This window comes from Artibeus jamaicensis, unplaced genomic scaffold, assembly GCF_021234435.1.
Source record: "Artibeus jamaicensis isolate MK-2021 breed Jamaican fruit bat unplaced genomic scaffold, CSHL_Jam_final scaffold_847, whole genome shotgun sequence".
Classification (NCBI taxonomy): Eukaryota; Metazoa; Chordata; class Mammalia; order Chiroptera; family Phyllostomidae; genus Artibeus; species Artibeus jamaicensis.
The window spans coordinates 8,642,970-8,662,379 of record NW_026522057.1 but is presented as its reverse complement, the minus strand read 5'-3'; the positions used below and the strand labels follow the sequence as shown (position 1 = coordinate 8,662,379).

The following is a 19,410-nucleotide window of genomic DNA, read 5'->3' as shown; positions in this document are numbered from 1 at the left end:
TTAGCCTTGTGATAATCTAAAGAGGAAGGAGAAAGTTTTCCAAAAGAATAAATGCTATTCAAAAGGTAAATGGGACAGGAGGATGGGGGGAGCTAGAGGAGAATAAAGAGAGGATAAATAGTGATGGAAGGAGATTTGACTTGGGGTGGTGAACACACAATACGATATACAAATGATGTATTATAGAACTGAGTATCTGAAACCCGTATCATTTTAGTAACCAATATCACCCCAAGAAATTCAGTTTTAAAAACAGGTAGGCTGGTATGTCTCTCCTCACCACGACCCTTTCCTTTTCTGGAGAGTGAATAAAATCTTTACTCTGCACTTTCTTCTCTTTGTGAATTCTTTCACAGCCTGTGTCACTGACCACCCCAACATTTCGGTGGCCTGTATGGGGACATTCTCTATTTCTGCCTCTCCTCCACCTCCTGACACTTGTGACTAGGGGAGCAGTGGGCAGTGGAAACTCGACCCAGGTTGACCCCGTAACCCTGTCTCTGTGGGGTTTGGAGAGAGGATTCTAATCCTCCGTCTCTCTGGACTCCGCAGACGGCCTCTTCCTCACCACCCTGCATGAGCAGTGGTTGATAAGAAAACTTATTTTGCTCTCCCTGGATGGTGTGGCTCAGTGGATTGAGTGCTGGCCTGTGAACCAAAAGGACACTGGTTCAATTCCTAGTCAGAGCACATGTCTGGGTTGCAGGCCAGGTCCCCACTTGGGGGCATGTGGCCTTCGCTGCCATTTCTCTCACACATCAGTGCTCCCCTCCTTTCCCAACTCTCTCTAAAATGTAAAAAAATAAAATCTTTAAAAAAAACAACAACTTATTTTTTTCCCTGGAACAATGTGACTGGAAATCACTGGAAAGCAAGAACAGAACATGACTAACTGCTCCCCACAGCCCGAGACAGAAGGTACTATTGGAACAAATTGCAAACTCATGTTGCAACGCCCCCAACAGCCCAGGGGCTTCACAACAGCACCCCCAACCCTTTCATAGTCCAATTATTATTCAATAAAAGCTCAAAGCTCCACCCTTCAATACTGGTCCACACTAGGCCCCTCTCCTTTCCTGGAGAATGAATAAAATCTTTACTCTCTGAAACCAAAAAATAGATAAAGGATAAAGGATAATTTTGGCTTCAGATGTTGTAAGAGTAGGACTTGGTGTTGTGTCCCATGTAATGTGCCACAGGTATGTCAATTCTCTCTCTTTTTTAAAATTTATTTATGGATTTGAGGCAGAGAGAGGGACACCAATTTGTTGTTTCACTTACTTATATATTCATTCGTTGGTTGATTCTCTTTTTTAAAAAAAGATTTTATTTATTTTTAGAGAGAGGAGAAGGAAAGGAGAAAGAGAGAGAGAGAAACATCAATGTGTGGTTGTCTTTCACATGCCCCCTACTGGGGACCTAGCCCACAACCTAGGCATGTGCTCTGAATGGGAATCAAACCAACGACCCTTTGGTTCACAGGTCAGCACTCAATCCACTGAACTACACCAGCCAGGGCCATTGGTTGATTCTTATATGTGCCCTAATAGGAGATCGAACCTGCAATCTTGGCATATTAGAATGTTGCTCTAACCAACCGAGCTACCCAGCCAGGGAAGGTCTGTCAATTCTCAATCCCCCCCAACAATCATAACATAGCAGGATGGATACATGGAAATCTGATGCTTTTACAAGAGTTATGAGGACAGACTCTCCCCCCCAAAATAAAATTATCTTCTGGAGGGCAGGCCCCTTGTAGTACAGACCTCTCCTGCTAGGTGAGTGTTCCAGAAACCCATCTATAACAGGGTAGGAGCTGGCACTGTTGCGAGAAGCTGTGTTGAGCTTCAGAGAGCTGTTTTTGGAGACTCCTTCGGGCATTTGGCCACTTCATCGTGGGTGATTTACAAGCACAGCTGCCACACTGCTCTGAGTGCTCAGCAGGTTTTGACCAAAACCAGCGTGACCCCCATGCCTCGCACTTCCTATTCACCCGATCTCACTCCGAGTGACTCTTTGTTTCCCCAGATAAAAAAAGTCCTCAAAGGGAAACATTTTGCTGATGAGGAAGAGGTGAAACGAAAAACAGCAGAAGCACTAAAAGGTTCCAAAACTGATGAGTTCAAAAAAGATTTTGAACAGTGGAAAAAACATCTCCATAGGTGTATTACACCAAATGAAGATTACTTTGAAGTTCATTCGAAGTACTGAAAGTAAAAGTAAACTGAAGTTTAAGTATGTGAGAAATACACAATTGTGCATTTATTTTAAAACATAAATACACAATTTTTTATAAATAAATTCCATTTTTGGGGGGTCCCCCCTGGTATGCATTTCAAATGATGTAAAGATTGAAGGGTGTCAGCAAGGGCTATTTACATTTTATTTTCCAAAGAGACTCAGTTGAAACTTGTAGAATGTAATACTAATGGTCTGTACACCTTTTCTTTCTCAGAAGAGAAAGCACAGATGGAGTGACAGAAGCTCACTTTATTTTTAAATAAAATTAAGCAGTACCCAGCACCAGCCCACCCACAAACATAAAACCACCTACCCATCTGCATCCAACAGTTGGCTCTGAGTGTCATCTTCTAAACAGAACTGGAAGTCTCCCGCTCCTAGGAAAAGTGTCTTAGGCTCTGGGGAGGCGTGATATAGATCCTGGGAGTCCTCTATGGGAAGTGAAGGCTCAGACAGCTTTCCTGAACTCTGGCACCAAAGCAAAACCAAACAAAAACATAACAGTTTAAAAATGTCATGCACCGTCATGACAACAACAGAAGTTGCTATTTGCAATATTTAATTACTCTCAGGCAACTGCAGTTGAGGAGGACAATGCGTAGCCAAGAGAAGCCTAAAGAGAAGGATCTCCAAGAAAGTAAGAATACCGGATGAAGTTTGTTTTTAATACACAAAGGGGATGGATTTTTAAACTGAACATGCATAATGTGGTGGGAGTTGGTTGGCTGGGACACACTTTTTTTTTAGCACTGTGGGAAGCAAAAAGGGGAGGAGATCAGAAATCATTGCCATCTTACCTTAGAAGCAGAGCTAACCAAACTGGCTCGAAATAGCCCAGGAGAAGGAGATCTGAATCCTGCTGCTGTAGGGAAAAAACCAGTCCCAGGGCCTGTCTGTCTGTTGCATGGCTGATAGGATGGAATTGTGGAGCCAATCAACTCGAAGCTGCTATTGTGGCTGCTCTCCTTTGTTAGCAATGAGCATGAATCATCTTCATCTAAAGCAACAGGAATAACTTTTAAGTGTGTGATTCTAGACTAAAGTGGATTTGTTTAGAAAAAAGAGTTGAGAATGAAACTGTCAGGGAACATTCATAGGCAAATCTCTCAAATTATATGTTCCGGAACATTAACTTAAAGGTAAATTACAGTACTGAGATAGCATTACACAACCAAGGCTTCTCACTACTAATGCCTATGCTCACTCTCTCCATTATCTTATCACTCACACATCTCCCTTTGATCTACATGAAATGTGTCATGGTTCACGCAATCAACACAAACTCACTACAGACCTATTAGATGCCCAAGATCAACTATCGAGAAACTGCATATAAGTTTTAAAAAACTGGACCAAGAAAAATATTCTAATTCATAAACTGCTTTCATTGCCACATGCAGAACTGGGAAAGTCCACTAGGGTTCAAAACATAGAACCTTAAGGAATCGGAGCCCTTAAGTATCAAAGCTGAAAGTTCGAAGAAAAGTCAAGTTCTACCTAAGAGTCACTACTTACCCAGTTTGCTAGGCCTTCTGTCTGAGTTTTCATTTGTTTCTGATTTTTCTTCACTGGGAAAGTAACTAAAAATAAGAAGGTAAATTGTTTGAGTATCTCTTTCTGCTTCTAACCGGAGGGGCAAATCCAAGGGAATCTTACCTTTCCTTAGAGAGAATGACTTACCCCACCCTGGAAGAGCTGTCTTTAAACAGGAGAACCGTAGAATCTGATGAGAGAGGCTTGAGGATGGACTTGCCAGTTTCACTACTGTCATCATTATTCTCTTTATCCATCTCTTTCCCACCTTTAGTTCCTATTCCTTCATTACCAAGAAGGAATTCTGCAATCTGTATCAATCATGCCGTCCCCAAATAAAAATAACACATGTCAAAACAATTTCGATTAAACACAGTTAGCCTGCAACATGGCTGCTAAGTCACAGTTTATATCTGAAAAGGCAAACCGGAAGGAAATCCAGTCCCACTGTAATCAATAGCATAATTTCCCCTGACATTTTGAGCTCTTTTATACTCTTCTTACCTCTTACTCTCCCCAAATTGGTATAAGACTATGAAGGAAAACCGGAATTATCATTTTACTGTGGCAATGAGGGGTTAAGTGGTTAGCCTGAGACTGCGGAACAGCCACCGACCTCAGACCCACTGCACACTGGGACACGCTACCCAGTGCACCCCATGTTTCCTTTCCTTCCCCAGGTCAAATATTAACCAACTCTTTCAAGCGACTCCAGTGAAGTCACCCGACAAGGAAGCTTTTCTTTTCTCTAATATGAAAAATCCTATCATCATCTATGTTCCCCATGGAAAACAATACCACGGAACAAAGGCAAGAGGCCTCTACATAAATACCCCGCTCTACGCAGAATGTAATTAACTCAGGAAGGTCTCGGCCTGCCTGAGAAGTGATTCCAGGCCTCGACCTGGCCAGGGTTAAAGCCAATTTTTATTCTGAACAGAGAAACCTAAATAAACAACAAGGATAAAAGTCCCTGTTCATGCGAGGCCATTTCACATTATAACACCGTTACATTATGTAAACCAACACAAGCCATGGCTCTGTGAACTGCTGACTGAACTGAATGCACTACAATGGAGGTACGTGTAAGCCAGCTGCTTTCATTGCTGCCCCTAAAATCTCTTAGACAACTGAACACGCTTATTATACTCCTGTTCAAATCTGACCCTTGTCTGTTCCTTATTCACCAGGACCAAGTAACAAAATGGCATAATTGTTGCCAGAAACCTCTTGATTGCCTTCTTCCTCCTCTTCTTCTTTCTCTTCTTCTTCCTCCTCCTCTTCTTCTTTCTCCTCTTCTTCCTCTAATTTTTCCTTCTCCTCTCCTTCTCCATCTTCCTCAGACTCATCAGTCATTTCTTCCTCTTCCTCCTCTTCTTCAAACCCATCTTCATTATCTAAATTAAACAATGCCTGGCGCTTTTGGCGTTCCTCAAACCTTCGGAGTTTCATTGCTTCTTGCAGTTTAGCTTTCAGCACCTGAAGCTTTTCACCTGAACAGAAATAGGAAGACATGTTTTAGGCAGAATGGCTGACTACACACTACAATAACAGAAGTGCGCAACTCCAGAAGTATTCTAGTCACATTCCAAAAGAAAAAGCAGAGACCTTAGTACTCTATGCTTTTGTTACTTGAACAAATGGGGTTTATGATTTCAAACTTAAAAGAGAGCTTCCAGAATTATGTTCTACACCCTGAGATAATATACTATGCAGAGATTAAAATTATTAAAGGGCAGAAGAAAGGGGGGAGAAGTGGTACTTCAAAAGTCTCCAGGGAGGCCCTGGCCAGGTAGCTCAGTTGGTTAGAGCATTGTGCTGATACATTGGGGTTGCCAGTTTGATCCCTGGTCAAGGCACATACAAGAATCAACCAATGAATGCATAAATAAGGGGAATAATAAATCTTCTCCCTTCCTCTTTCTCTTAAAAAAAAAAAAAACACACATCAGTTAAAAATCTCTGGCTCAGAAGCCATGAAAGAAAAAATTGATACATTTACCTATTTAAAAAGAAGAGAAAGAGAGAACAACCCTGGCTGGTGTGGCTCAGTGGATTGCTGGCCTGCAAACCAAAGGGTCGCCGGTTCAATTCCCAGTCAGGGCACATGCCTGGGTTTTGGGCCAGGTCTCCAGTTGGGGAGGTGTGAAAGGCAACCACACACTAATAATTCTTTCCCTCTCTTTCTCTTTCCCTTCCCCTCTCTCTAAAAATAAATAAAACCTTTTTATCTATGTTGTAAATAATCATGTTATGCTCATACAATGAAATATTATGCAGCTGTTAAAAAACATTCAAAAGCAACATAAATGTGTATCTGAGCTTTGGAGTTAGGTGGTCTGGATTAGGCTAATGGTTCCAGCATTTGAGAATGTTATGTAAATGCTTTATGTATCATTTCCATGTATATAAGATGAGGATATTAATGCTATTTACTTAAAGCACCTAGAGCAATACCTGGCGGAGAACTCATACTAATCTCTGTCTCACACAAACACACAATGGTATGTGCATATGAATTTTCTTAGGATAAACAAAAGACTATTAACAGTTGCTCTTGGGATGACTAATTTTTCATTTTATTATTATTATTATTTTTTAATATTTTATTTATTTATCTTTAGAGGGGAAGGGAAGGAGAGAGGGAGAGAAACATCAATGTATGGTTGCCTTTCGTGCGTCCCCTGCTGGGAACTGGTCTGCAACCCAGGCATGCGCCCTGACTGGGAATTGAACCGCGATTGTCTGGTTAGCAGGCCCGCACGCAATCCACTGAGCTACACCAGCCAGGGCTTTAATTTTTCATTTTATACCCTTTCTTCAAGGTTTTACATTTTTTCTATGTGACATATTACCCATATTTTCGAAGTGGGAGTGGAAACCACAGACCTGTCCCTAATACACTGTAAAAACAAAAAAGCAGACTTCAAAGCATAATGGAATAATCACATTACTGTGCTTTAAAAAAGATACACATATATACATACTTATATACGTGTAAAAAGAGTTTAAAAGGATAGATACACAATATGGTTCTAGAAGTAATCTCTTAGAGAGGACTGCAAGAATTTTCTGTTTATATTCTAATACATTTTCTACACTACATATTTAGCTTTTAAAAATAAGACAAGGGCTATTTTAAGGACAGAAGTCATCTCACCCATCCCACACCTCTAGGCAACGCTACATGTGAATCATGCTAGAGGTATCATTGTTCCCTCTCCAAAGTCTCCAAGAAGAAAGATTCTTTCACTATAGGGTTGTCAGTTGCCATAAAGACCTGCCAGAGTACAAAGTGCAAAGCCAAAATAATAATAATAATAACGAAGTTAACTTAAATACCTGGTTTTGTGTGGCTCACGCCATCCAGCTTCTCAGCTGCCAAAGTCACGGGCACCACGTCTGCCTTTAGCTCTTCCTTTCCATCAGTGCCCACATCTTTCACGATGATGTTCACATTTACCTTCTGACCAGTCCTGGGTTTGGCTGCTGGATTAGCATGCTTCCAGAAACGCTGCTTCAGGGCTTCCAGTTCTAAACCCAAGTGGCAACCAGTATGTCAGTCTGCCATGCTCAAACCCTTTCCTTTAAGATTTCAGTTAGGAATTATAAGCTAAGTTTTTTAAGCTCAACGAAGTTGTAGGGGGAAAAAAACCCACAAGGAATCACCAAACACTCTTTTGCTGGGAAGACCTGTGTGAATTCATATACTTTAATGCAAACTAATGGACGGCTGCAACTGTTCTTCCTTGGTATACTTTAAAAATCATTTTAGGGTAGCCATTTACAACCAGTTTCTAAATATGTGCAATTCTTTTATAAAAAGTATCAAATGGCCCTGGCTGGGGGGCTCAGTGGGTTGGAGCATCTTCCCATACACCAAAAGGTTGTAGGTTTGATTCCCAGTCAGGGCACATATGTAGGTTTTGGGTTTAATCCCCATTCAGGGCATGGACAGGAGGCAAATGATAAATGTTTCTCTTTCCCTTCCTGTTGCTAAAGGAAAAAAAATTCGACAAACATATCCTTAGATGAGGATTAAAAAAAATAAGTATCAGCCCTGGCTGGTATGGCTCAGTGGACTGAGTGCGCCTACCTGCGAACAGAAAGTTCACCGGTTCGATTCCTGGTCAAAGCACATGCCTGGGTTGGGGGTGTGTGAGAAGCAAACAATTGACATCTCTTGCACCAATGTTTCTCTCCCTCCCTTTCACCCTCCCTTCCTCTATCTCTAAAAATAAATAAATAAAATCTTAAGAAAAATAAGTATCAAATGATAGAAAAAATACCATAACTCCCAATTATTCAAGGGGCTTCATATTTCATTTATTTCAGTCGCCCTTTAAAAAATGTCCTATTTTGAACATTTCACTATTGATTAGAAATCTTACTATATACGGGCAAGGTCAATTAAAAAATAGAAAAAAGAAGATGACAACAACCCAGTCAGTGATGTACTGGTAACTCAGCACCAGAGTTGGAAAAGTTTTTTTGTGAAACTGTTACACTTAGTACAAACAGAGGAGAAGTCCCACTTACAGGAAATCCCACTCGCTCCTGGACCACACACCCAACTTGCATACAAGACAATTAATAAAGAATCTACATACTAGGAACTCAAAAACAGGTTTCTTTCCTTTCCTGTCTCTCAGTCCAGGACTGTTTAGTTTAACTTCTGGTCTCATAAAACAAAATTTAACAGTATCTAGTATAGTAAGCACTCAAAAAGTGTTTCTTCTCCATCTCTTAGTCTGGAACTGTTTAGATAACTTCTAGTCCGACATAACAAAACTTTCCATCCGTATCCTAGGCAACAGCTCATCCTTACACTTCTCTGCTAATGAAGCACTGCTAGTTCTGTTCCACACGGCTTCCCTCCCACCTCCTGCTCTGTTCAAAGGGACTTATACAACCTCCCAATACTTCCCATTTTTTCTGTGCCTTCCAAAAACGTCCTCTCCACGTCCACAAAGTCCATCCATTCAACCAACAATGACTCACTGAGCATATTTTACACACCAAACACTGTGGCTGACAGCACTTGCCAACCGTAAACTGTTTAGTAAGTCTTGATAGATTAATTTCACTAACAAAATGCTTTGTTATGCTATCTAATTGCATGATTTCATGGAATCCTTACAAGAGCCTTGCAAACTAGATAGTGGTATTTTTTTCATTTTCTTTTCTTTTTTTTAAAGATGGCTTAAATAAGCCAACAGCATACTCAAGGTTAAACAGTAAGTAGCATGGTCTGGATTCAAACTCTGGTCTTGCTATAAAGCTTAAGCTCTTAATTTTATGCCACATGTGCTTTAATGTAGAGGCAACACCCAATTCTAGCTGAGTCAGGAAAGTTTACCTGATGTGGTAATACTGGAGTTCTATGTGGAAGAATCATTCATTCATTCAATAAATATGAATGCCTACAATGTATCATCCACTGTGGAAGCCCCAGGGATAGCGTAGGGAACAAGCCGGAAGACCCTACTCAAAATATAGAGGGGAAGGCGGTGAAGAAGCAATCACATCCACCTATTCCTCCGGCCTTCCTTTCACCACCTATTGGCAGAAACTTATCCTTCCTCTAAACACTAATAGCCCTTTATTCTAAATGTCTCTTAAAAAAAAGATTTTATTTAATCTTTAGAGGGAGGGATAGGGAGGGAGAAAGAGGGGGAGAAAAACATCAATGCATGGTTGCGTCCTGGGTGCCTTCTACTGGGGACCTGGCCCATAACCCAGGCCTGTGCCCTGACTGGGAAATGAACCAGCAACCCTTTGATTCATAGGCCGGCACTCAATCTACTGAGCCACAGCAGCCAGGACTCTAAATGTTTCTTTCAGTAAAGAATACTTTTCCCTTTTCTTCACATTATTTAGTTTTTTCCAATTATCAGTGACACTGGTTCACTGTAAAAGATGCCACATGCCACTTTCTCTCTCGAATACATGTCTGCCCAGCTATAGGGTAAGTAGCTTAAGTGCAGAGTAAGTGTCAGATTTCCCTTTGTAAGCCCTATAGCATCTTGCATGTTTAATATTCGTTGAATGAGTAAAAAAAAAAAAAATCAGTTTTGCAGGCATTTCCTGAACCAAAATACTTCTCTTTAACTGAAAAACTGAATATTCATGCTTTTATGAATGTCATACCATAATACAATAGCGGTGTACCTCTTTTGCATATTAGCCTATCAATAGGCTTCTACCTTAAACAAGGTTTAGACTATTCTGACACACTACCAAATTTATCGAAATGGGATCCTACCTATATCTGGTACAAGCATACCTCAGAGACAAAGCAGGTTTGGTTCCAGACCACTACAATATAGCAAGTATTGCAACAAAATGAGTCATCATCTTTTTGCTGGTGGAAGGAGCCTTCAATTTGTAAAAAAAATGCAACATATGTGAAGGGCAATAAGGCCACACATAAACAAGATGTGCCTACATATCCACAGAATAAGATCATATGTGGTTATCGGTTCCTCTTGTGTTCCCTGTCATCCAAAGTGGCATGTAATTGAAAGCTTCCAGAATAAATTATTATGGCAAGGCCCCCCACAATTCAAAAGATTACCTCTATTGGTTTCAGGTTCTTCAAGTATCACAAAGGAACCTTCATCAGCACCCAGCCGAGGTTTAACGAAAACATCTACTCCCAATTGCTTCAGTCTATCCAGAGTGAACTTCCTCATTTTTTCAGGTGGCACAGCTGCTGCTGATTTAGTTTGCTGCCTCAGCTCTTCCACCTTCTCGCCTGCTTCTTCTCGTGTTTGTTCGCCTTCAGCGCCACCCAGGGCATCATATTCAGGTGCCACAAGCCCTCCAGTTTGATACCCGTCATTGTCCTTGTTCCCAAGGAGACTGGATTCCTGCTGTGCCACTGAGCTGTCCCCAGGTGAAGGTCTAGCATCATTCTGCTTGTGTTTCTCCTGAATTTCTAGATCTTCACTTCCCATCAGATTTTTACTGCAGGATTCATCTGATCCAGTAGTCATCTGGGGTTCCTTCGAAACTGAAGGGAATGCATTAGCTTCCATTTCATATCCTGCACCTGTTGTCGGCTCAGAATCTTTGCTATGATGGTCACTATTCATCTCAGTTGTGTTTGCAGTGGCTATGATTTCTTTGTGATGACTTAACTGATACTTGGATGACCTAGAGAAGGGGAAAGGAGCTGGAGTTGAAAATTATCCTAAATGTGAAACATTCTCATCTATTAGCACAGAATGAATCAGTTAAATCAGTTTTAACGGTGTAAGAAATCAGAACTTCTTGTTTGCTACAAAGTGGAATGTTTATGAAAATTATAATCACAGGAAAGAGGGTTCTTACTTCAGCAGTGCCATGGCATTTCCCTGGCAAGTGGGCCGGGGTTTACGTTTGAAGAAATCGTGAATGGTTTTATTCTCAGGCACATGATATGGAAGATTAAGTGCAGACTCTATAAAATGGAACAAAACAAATCTATTTACTGCATATTCTGAAATGTCACTTCATATTCAGTTAACTAAACAGTACAGCCAAAATCATCACCAGAAACAGTAAACAACCCTGACTTTAATAAAGACAGGATCTAAGTACCAAAGAACCCCCTGAAAACCGGTGGCTTTTTAACCTAGATGTGAAATCAAACTGGGCTAGGAAGCTTTTTAAAAATACAGATTCTTGGACTGCATTTCAAGCCTGTTGAATCAGATTTTCTGTGGAGCCTATGAATTTACATATTTGTAAAGTTCCCAAAGGGATCCTGATACAGCTGGTTCACAAAAAAACATTTGAAAAAACCCCTCCTTCCTTACCACCTCTACAGTCCTGAAAATTTTCTCATTTTATAGAAATGTCCCAGGGCTTCAGAACAATAGCCATCCACCAAGATCAATTCTAAACTTAAAATTATAATCCAATTCATATTAGGAGTGTTAAACAAAAATCCCCAACATCTAAATGGAGTTTACAAAGAAATACTGTGACTTGCCGCAAAGTTTACTGTACTGATTTGCATTACCTCGAATAAGGCGCTGAGTCTCACTGTGCAGCTTTTTTAATGCTTCCTTACTTAACTTGGCTGCCTTCCTTTCCTTAAAGAAAACAAAAAGTGAGACTACATGAACGCTACAGATAGATATTCAGAAAGAGAGTTTGCTCTCTCCAAGAAAAGAGGATGGAGAGGTAACCTGAAGCACAAACAAGCTCAACACAATATAAAACCCAAGAAGCTCATTTACTCATATTTGTAAATCACATGGAATTAATTCAGTTCAATCCACATTTGTGTCACTGCTACGTACGTACAAAGCAGTATCTTGGGTACCAGGAAAATATGATAAACATGGTAAAATATTTATCCCTGTGAAATTCAAAATCTCCTAAGGAAAGAGACCAGCATGGCCACTATCCAGTAGAGGGGTCTACCTCACCTTCCTCCCGGTGCCTTTTGATAACTCGCTTTCTTCTTCAAATGTAGAAACCCCACTCTCCAAAGATAGTTGCTTTTTCTAAAAGAGATCGCAAGTTCAATCAAACTGAAATAAGAGGATGCTGCTTACTCAGAGATGGCTTTTGTGCTCCAACATTAAATCATTACCTCATACAACATTAATAACTGTCAATAATGACCAAACAGAAAACTTTAGCCCTGACTGGTACAGCTCAGTGGATTGAGCGAGGGCCTGTAAGCTAAGGGATCGAGGTTCGATTCCCAGTCAGGGCACATGCCTGGGTTGCAGGCCAGTTCCCAGTGGGGGACCCACGAGAGGCAACCATACATTGATATTTCTCTCCCTCTCTCCTTCCCTTCCCCTCTAAAGATAAATGAATAAAATCTTAAAAAAAAAACCCTTTAAACACAGCACGCTATAATGCCTAGAAAACACATGTCTCAAATGGAATTTGGGCCCTCATTTCTTACACTTTCATATTACATCTTTCCCTAAGGAGAGACAGTAACTCCTGGGCAGCTAAAAACAATCTTAAGAAGAACAATTATGCTCCCAAACACTCAGGACAAAGATGCTTTGATGTGCCTCTTTGCTACCCTTCCTGAAACCCTATTGGTTCATTACTTAGAGGCCACATGATTATAAAATTTACATTTCTGCCCCATTATTTATCTTATACAATGTAAAGTATTTTATTTTTCCCCCCAACATTTCCATGAGAGCAATCAAGGTACCAGTTTCCAAACAAGTTAGCATGTCTATCACTTGTACTGTATGATTCCAAAGTTAATGTCTGAAAAACTTAAATCAATTGATATGTGTTTTTCTTCAACTGAAAAAAAAAAGGTTGCAACAGTAAATTGGATAATAAAGCAAAGGTTAGAAGCAACAAGTTAAAACTTACTGCAGTAATATTTTACTTGCCTTGTGCTTTTTTACTTTGTTTTTCACAGATGCCCTTATGGATTCTATCGACTCTTCATCTTCCAAAGGAGAGTTATTTTCCTCCTCCAACCCAGTTTCAAAAAGGTCTTCATCCACAAGAAGACAGCCACTATCATTAAAGGGCTGTTTCACTTCTTCCTGGACAATCCATAAAGAAAGAGCAAAATCCAATTATTTCAAAATCCAGTATTGCACAACATCATAAAGCAATTTGGATCAGGCCACAAAAAGTCCCTGTTTCATCAACAGACAAATATATGACATTCTAGAACACACTCACTGGTTCCTAACCCACAGTCATCCCTTGAAGTCTCTGCTGGGATTTTATGCAAGTATCCAAAACTAACTTAAAAAATGGTAAGTATCTTTGAAAAGTCAATTAAATATGTATTAAGCAACTAGTTTATAAAACTTGAGGACAGTTTTTCCAGTCAGCAAATAAGACTTCTGACTAATGAATATATGCAAAATCCTTCTCTGAAATTTAGATTTCATCAGATCAGAAGCAGCCCCGTGTGAGAATTACCCCACGTGCTCACAAAGAAAATCAGAAACCCATTTTTTTGGACGTGTCCTCCATGTGTCTGAAATGGAGAATGAGACCAAGTTTGAAGTGACATACCTCATTACTCGTAATGTAAAAACAATCAACTCAGAGCTCTATTCTGAGTGCAGAAAAACTTCGAGAACTAAAAACATTATCCAACATGTTAATCTGCCTTAGAAACAGCAAATCGTTCTTTAAAATGTACCTCATTTTTTGTGTCCTTCTTTTTTAGTTGCCTAATTTTTTCCATCCTTTTCTCCTTTTTCTCGAGTCTTCTCTTTGATTTTACTTTTGCTTTTCCTCCACTTTCTTCTTCATCATGCGTGGGTTTTCTGTAAATCTTTCTGTCAGCTGTGAAGCCCACAGAATTTTCAGACTGGAGGCTCAGCTCTAAGGAAGCTGTCACCTGGGTTTCAAAATTTTCCCGGTACAAAGACTCCTCAATGTCACTTTCATCACTGTCTGCCAAGGTTTTATAAATCCTTCCAACTTTCCCATTTTTTCCAGCATATAAGTTCTCTTTATTTTCATCGTCAGCACTGTCACAGGTAGTTCTCTCTGGAGAACCATTTGTGTCCTCTCTTTCAGAGTCACTGTCCTGTAGCACCTTCCTGCTTTTCAATTTCTTATTCACAAATATCTCTTCATCTGAATCTGAAGGGAAGACAGTTTTTTTTTTAGAAGTCTACTTTCATTTGGCCTTTTTCCTTGTCCCAGTACACATACCCAATTACCCAAGTGATATACCACCTGGAAAATTATGTAACTACCACTAAGAACTGATTGTAGCAAAGTAAATCTAAAAATACATTTGAAAAAGATTTCCCCTGGAAAAATGTCTCACTAAGAAATGTCATTATGTATCTCTACATAATGACATTCGTTATGTTGTTTTAATCTTTCTTGCAGGTGTTAAAACAGCCTTTTATTATAGAATGAAAACATTCAACCAGGCAATGTGGTAGCTTCTAAACATTTTACACATTCAATAATATTACAGAAATGATTATTTTCAAAAGGGTGCAAGCCTTATTATTTTGCTGTTGTAATAAAACAAACAATAAAATCGGGTATTAATAATTTAATAAATTGAGAGAATAATGAAATTAATTCAATCTACTTACAACCCAAGCCCCCACATTTTACTCCTAAAAATAAAAGTGCTATTACAAACCTCTTTCACTTAAGGGTTCAGTTGCTTCACAGCTGCCCTGTCCACTGTCTGAAGGACTATCTACTTCTTGTGAAATAAGTTTTGGATCACTGATTTCTAGGTTCACCTAGAAAATAAGAATATACTTTGCATTAACCAGGAGGTGATAGAAACTCTAAGTACATAATTATACACAAATCATTATGGGATCATGAGGCTGAAATAAGGAAAAAAATAAATTCAATGGTTCAATGAAGGGATGCCATTAAGAATTCCTAGACAAATGCCCTGGTTGGTGTGGCTCAGTAGATTGAGTGATGCCCTGTTCCAGGTCAGGGCACATGCCTGGGTTGCAGGCCAGGTCCCTAGTAGAGAGCACTAAAGAGGCAAGCACACACTGATGTTGCTCTCCATTTCTTTCTCCCCCCCCCCTTCTTCTCTCTAAAAATAAAATAAAAATCTTTTTAAAAAAATTACTGGACAAAAAAAAAAATCACTGTTCACCTTTGAAGGGTTCTATGGAACCAACTCTTTATTGTCAATACAGTTGTTCCCCCTTATCCAGTTTCATTTTCCATAATTTTAGTTACCCATGGTCAATCATGATCAGAAAATATTAAGTGGAAAATGCCAGAAATAAACAATTCATAACTTTTAAATTGCAAGCCATTCTGAGTAGCATTATGAAATCTCACACCATCCCACTTTGTTCCACTCAGGACATGAATCATTCCTTTGTTCAGTGTATCCATGCTGAATATATTATCCACCTGTTAGTCGGTAGCTGCCTCCGTTATCAGATTGACTGTCGCGGGATCACAGTTCAAGTAACCCTTATTTTACTTAGTAAATGGCACAGGACTAGTGATGCTGGCAATTCAGATATACCAAAGAGAAGCCACAAAGTTCTTCCTTTAAGTGAAAAGGTGAAAGTTCCTGGCTTAATTAGGAGAAAGAAGAGAAATCTTATGCTGAAGTTGCTAAAATCTACAGTAGAAAACCTCCTAAGAATGAATCTTCTGTGAAATTATAAAGAAGGAAGATATTCATCTTAGTTTTGCTGTCATACTTCAAATTGCAAACGTTATGGCCATGGCATGGTAAGTGCTTTAAGATGGAAAAGGCACTAAATTTACAGATGGAAGACTTGAACAGAAAATGTGTTCTGACAGACCGCACCATGTTGTGGCAGAGAGCACTGAGCCTAAACGGAGACTTCAGCAAGGGATCCCTTGAAACAAGTGACAATCAGCCATTCCCTGCAATATCACCAGGGTTGGTTAAGTAAGATATTTTGAGAGAGACCACACTCACATAATTTTTAATACAGTATGTTATTATAATTGCTCTATTTTATTATTAGTTATTGTTGTTCATCTCTTATTGGCCTAATTTATAAATTAAGCTTTACCAAAGGTATATATAGGAAAAAAACAGAGTATATAGGGTTAGGTAATATGTACAGTTTCAAGCACCCACTGGGGGGTCTTGGAACATATCCCCTGCAGATAAGGTGGGACTTCTGTAATGATAAATAAGTGAAAAAAATCGAGCATTTATTATGCCTTTTCTGTGGGAACTGTTTCTCAGTATATCCAAATGATAGGTTAAATACCATCACAGAGATGCAATCCAGGTGTGGGACATGCTGTAAAACCACCTATACAGCTTCTTTATTTAAACTGAATTTATTGGGGTGACATTGGTTAATAAAATGACGTAGGTTTCAAGTGTATGATTCTATAAAATGTCATCTGTATGTTGCACAATATTTTGTGTTTACCACCCCAGTCAAGCCTCCTTCTGTCATTATTTATTCCCCTTTTACCCTCTTCTACCTGCCCCACCCTATGTGGTTTCTTTAAGAATAATTTGAAGAAAACAAGAGAGGGTGGGGGACCTATAAAGAGTTAAGATGTAGCCCTGGCTGGTATGGCTCAGTGGATTGAACACAGGCCTGAAAACCAAATGGTTACTGGTTCAGTTACCAGTCAGGGCACACCCCTGGGTTGCAGGCCAGGTCCCCAATTGGGGACATGGGAGAGGCAACCAACTGATGTATCTCTTCCTCTCTTTCTTCCTTCCTTTCCCTCTCTAAAAATAAATAAAATCTGAAAAGGAAAAAAAGAGTTAAGATACACATACACATCAACAATTGAAATATGTAGACTTTCTTTGGATCTTAATGCAAACAAACTAAAAGTATGTATGTGTCAAGGAAACCTGAACACTTCTGCAGTCTGACTAGATATTTAATATTAAGCAATAATTCTGAATTTTTGGATGTTGTAATAAAATTGTGGTTATCTTCTTTGGAAAGCCATTACCTTTTAGAGATGCATAATAAAATATTTGTGGCTGGAAGATCTAGAATTTGCTTCCAGATAATCCAGTGAGGGGGAAATGGATGAGGGTATAAATGAAATAAGATTGGCATGATTTGATCATTTGAAGTTAGATATAGGTTCATTATACCAGCCCTTCTACATTTGTATATTTGAAAATTTCCAAGCAAAAAAAAAAAGTCACAAGTAAAACAATCTAAGTGACCAGTTAACGAGCAAGTTGTCCTAGCTGACAGGTCTCCAACCTCCTGGGTGTTCTTAGGACTCTGAATCAACTTAATAAAGGGGAAAATATTAACATCTGTCATGGAACAAGGCATGAGGCCTCACGCTGATGACTTCTCCAACTATTAAACTGATTTCAATATTTGGTATAATTATAAAATAATAACCAAGATAACATGTACTAAATGATCGCTGAGGATAATCATGTATGTGCTGATGGTCCTCCCAACAATCCAAAGCAGTAGGGCTGTTCTGTTTGTGAATCCTTAAACTGAATGTAGGTAACTACAGAGCTCAATATAAGATGTTGCTAATCATTTTATTCTAAGCAGTTGGCAGCAGTTCCGGCAACAGTTAAAAGACAGGACCAGGAACAGGGTGAGAAGAAAAAGTCTTAAAAAAATTTAGTAATCAAGATAATTTTTTTTAAATATGTAATATTTTTGCCCTGGCTGGTGTAGCTCAGTGGATTGAGCACAGGCCTGCGAACCAAAAATGATCGCGGTTCGATTCCCTGTCAGGGCACATGCCTGGGTTGCAGGCCAATGCCCAGTAGGGGATGCTCCAGAAGCAACCATACATTGATATTTCTCTTCTTCCCTTCCAAAGATAAATAAATTTAAAAAAAATAAATTAAATATGTAATAAACATGTTTATTTATTTTATAAATAAATAAAATATGTAATAAAACATATGTAATTTAACAAACTCAAACTGGCAAATTGAGGCTCATGAGGTCAGTCACCTGCTTTTGTAAGTAAAGTTTTATTGAAATCAGGACCAGGATTAGAAGTTTGGTATTTTATTCAATATCAAGTCACGGGATATTTTTCACCAATTCTTATGTTTTTAAATGTTGCTTTAAAATATCATCTTGACTACTGAATTTTTTTTGTGCCTCCCTAAATTTTGCTCCCAAAGACAGTTAAGTATCTCACCCTAATCCCACTCCAGAAAAGAACACAGGGCTGTTCCCAGCAGAAGTACCTTCTATGCCCAATTCCGCCAGCTAGCCTAGCAGGCCACCATCCGGGAGGCCCTGAGACTGGTACAGCCCCTTCCTGGGGCCCCACATGATGACCTCAGAGGCCCCTTCCAGACCCAACTGTGAACTCCCTTAGACCCCTGCCGTCCATTTACAGAGAATCTTGCCCTGCCCTGCCTCCCAGCAACCAGGGAGGCTTGGGCCTTCCTCGGTTTGGGGACTTCGTAAGAGGAGGGACTCCCACAGCAGGAAACGCGCCAAAGGTGAGAGCGGGCGGGACAGGGTGTGGAGGAGTTGGGCGGCGGGCTGCGCGCGCCGCAAAGACCAAGAGCAGGATGGCTCGGGACACCGACGCGCGGGAAGCCCAGCGCCTGGACTAGACCACGAGATTGCGGGGCCCGGAGTAGGGGGCAACTACCTCCCAGAGCAGCAAGGTTGAGACCCCCGGTGCAAGCCGGGAGCTGTAGTCCTCCCAGACTTTGAAACCAGTTCCGCTGGGCTCGACCCCAGCCCCACCCCACCCCACGCCGCCAGAGCCCGACCCCCGCAATCGCGGATGGAGCCTTGTGCACGAACTCACCTCAGAAGCCACTTCGCTGGTCATGACTCCGGCCTCTCCAGCGCTCGGATCGGGACAATACAGATCGCCAGTGTCCTCAGCCGCTGCGGAACTACATTCGCCGTCCCCCGAGCCCCGCAGCGACTTTGGAGCTTTCGCGCCTACACAGAGTGGAGGTCCAGCCCTTGAGGAATTGTACCAATCCAGTGGTGGCTTTCTACATGAGGACACGCCCCCACGCCGTCCAACCAATCACGAAGCGCCTTCGTCCAGCTCCACTCAAGTGTTATGTGGGTTGGGTCGGCGCAACGCGGCTCTTCTTGTCAACTTAACCTGCGGAAGGCTGGAGGTCTTCTGGCCGGCGGGATATCGTGTCCTTTAGCCTTGAAAGACTACCATTTATATGGTGGCCTTTGATTTTGACCCTGCTGTAGC

At 40.5% G+C, this 19,410-nt stretch overlaps 1 protein-coding gene across 2 annotated transcripts in view; it reads right to left on the bottom strand.

Annotated features, from left to right (window-relative positions):
• The window catches only part of CLSPN (claspin), a 29,707-nt gene extending 10,578 nt beyond the window's left edge, over positions 1 to 19,129 (bottom strand). For both annotated transcript variants that reach the window (XM_053660714.1, XM_053660715.1), the window contains exons 1-14: positions 18,997 to 19,129; positions 14,882 to 14,987; positions 13,913 to 14,361; positions 13,140 to 13,298; positions 12,195 to 12,272; positions 11,783 to 11,855; positions 11,110 to 11,218; positions 10,352 to 10,932; positions 7,117 to 7,308; positions 5,002 to 5,267; positions 3,922 to 4,085; positions 3,757 to 3,821; positions 3,039 to 3,238; positions 2,555 to 2,709 (exon numbers count right to left, since the gene is read on the bottom strand). In XM_053660714.1, coding sequence (XP_053516689.1) covers positions 2,555 to 2,709; positions 3,039 to 3,238; positions 3,757 to 3,821; positions 3,922 to 4,085; positions 5,002 to 5,267; positions 7,117 to 7,308; positions 10,352 to 10,932; positions 11,110 to 11,218; positions 11,783 to 11,855; positions 12,195 to 12,272; positions 13,140 to 13,298; positions 13,913 to 14,361; positions 14,882 to 14,987; positions 18,997 to 19,020 — 2,621 coding nt within the window. In that variant the 5' untranslated portion in view covers positions 19,021 to 19,129. The remainder of the gene's footprint in view (positions 1 to 2,554; positions 2,710 to 3,038; positions 3,239 to 3,756; positions 3,822 to 3,921; positions 4,086 to 5,001; positions 5,268 to 7,116; positions 7,309 to 10,351; positions 10,933 to 11,109; positions 11,219 to 11,782; positions 11,856 to 12,194; positions 12,273 to 13,139; positions 13,299 to 13,912; positions 14,362 to 14,881; positions 14,988 to 18,996) is intronic.
• Between the last annotated feature and the right edge of the window lie 281 nt (positions 19,130 to 19,410).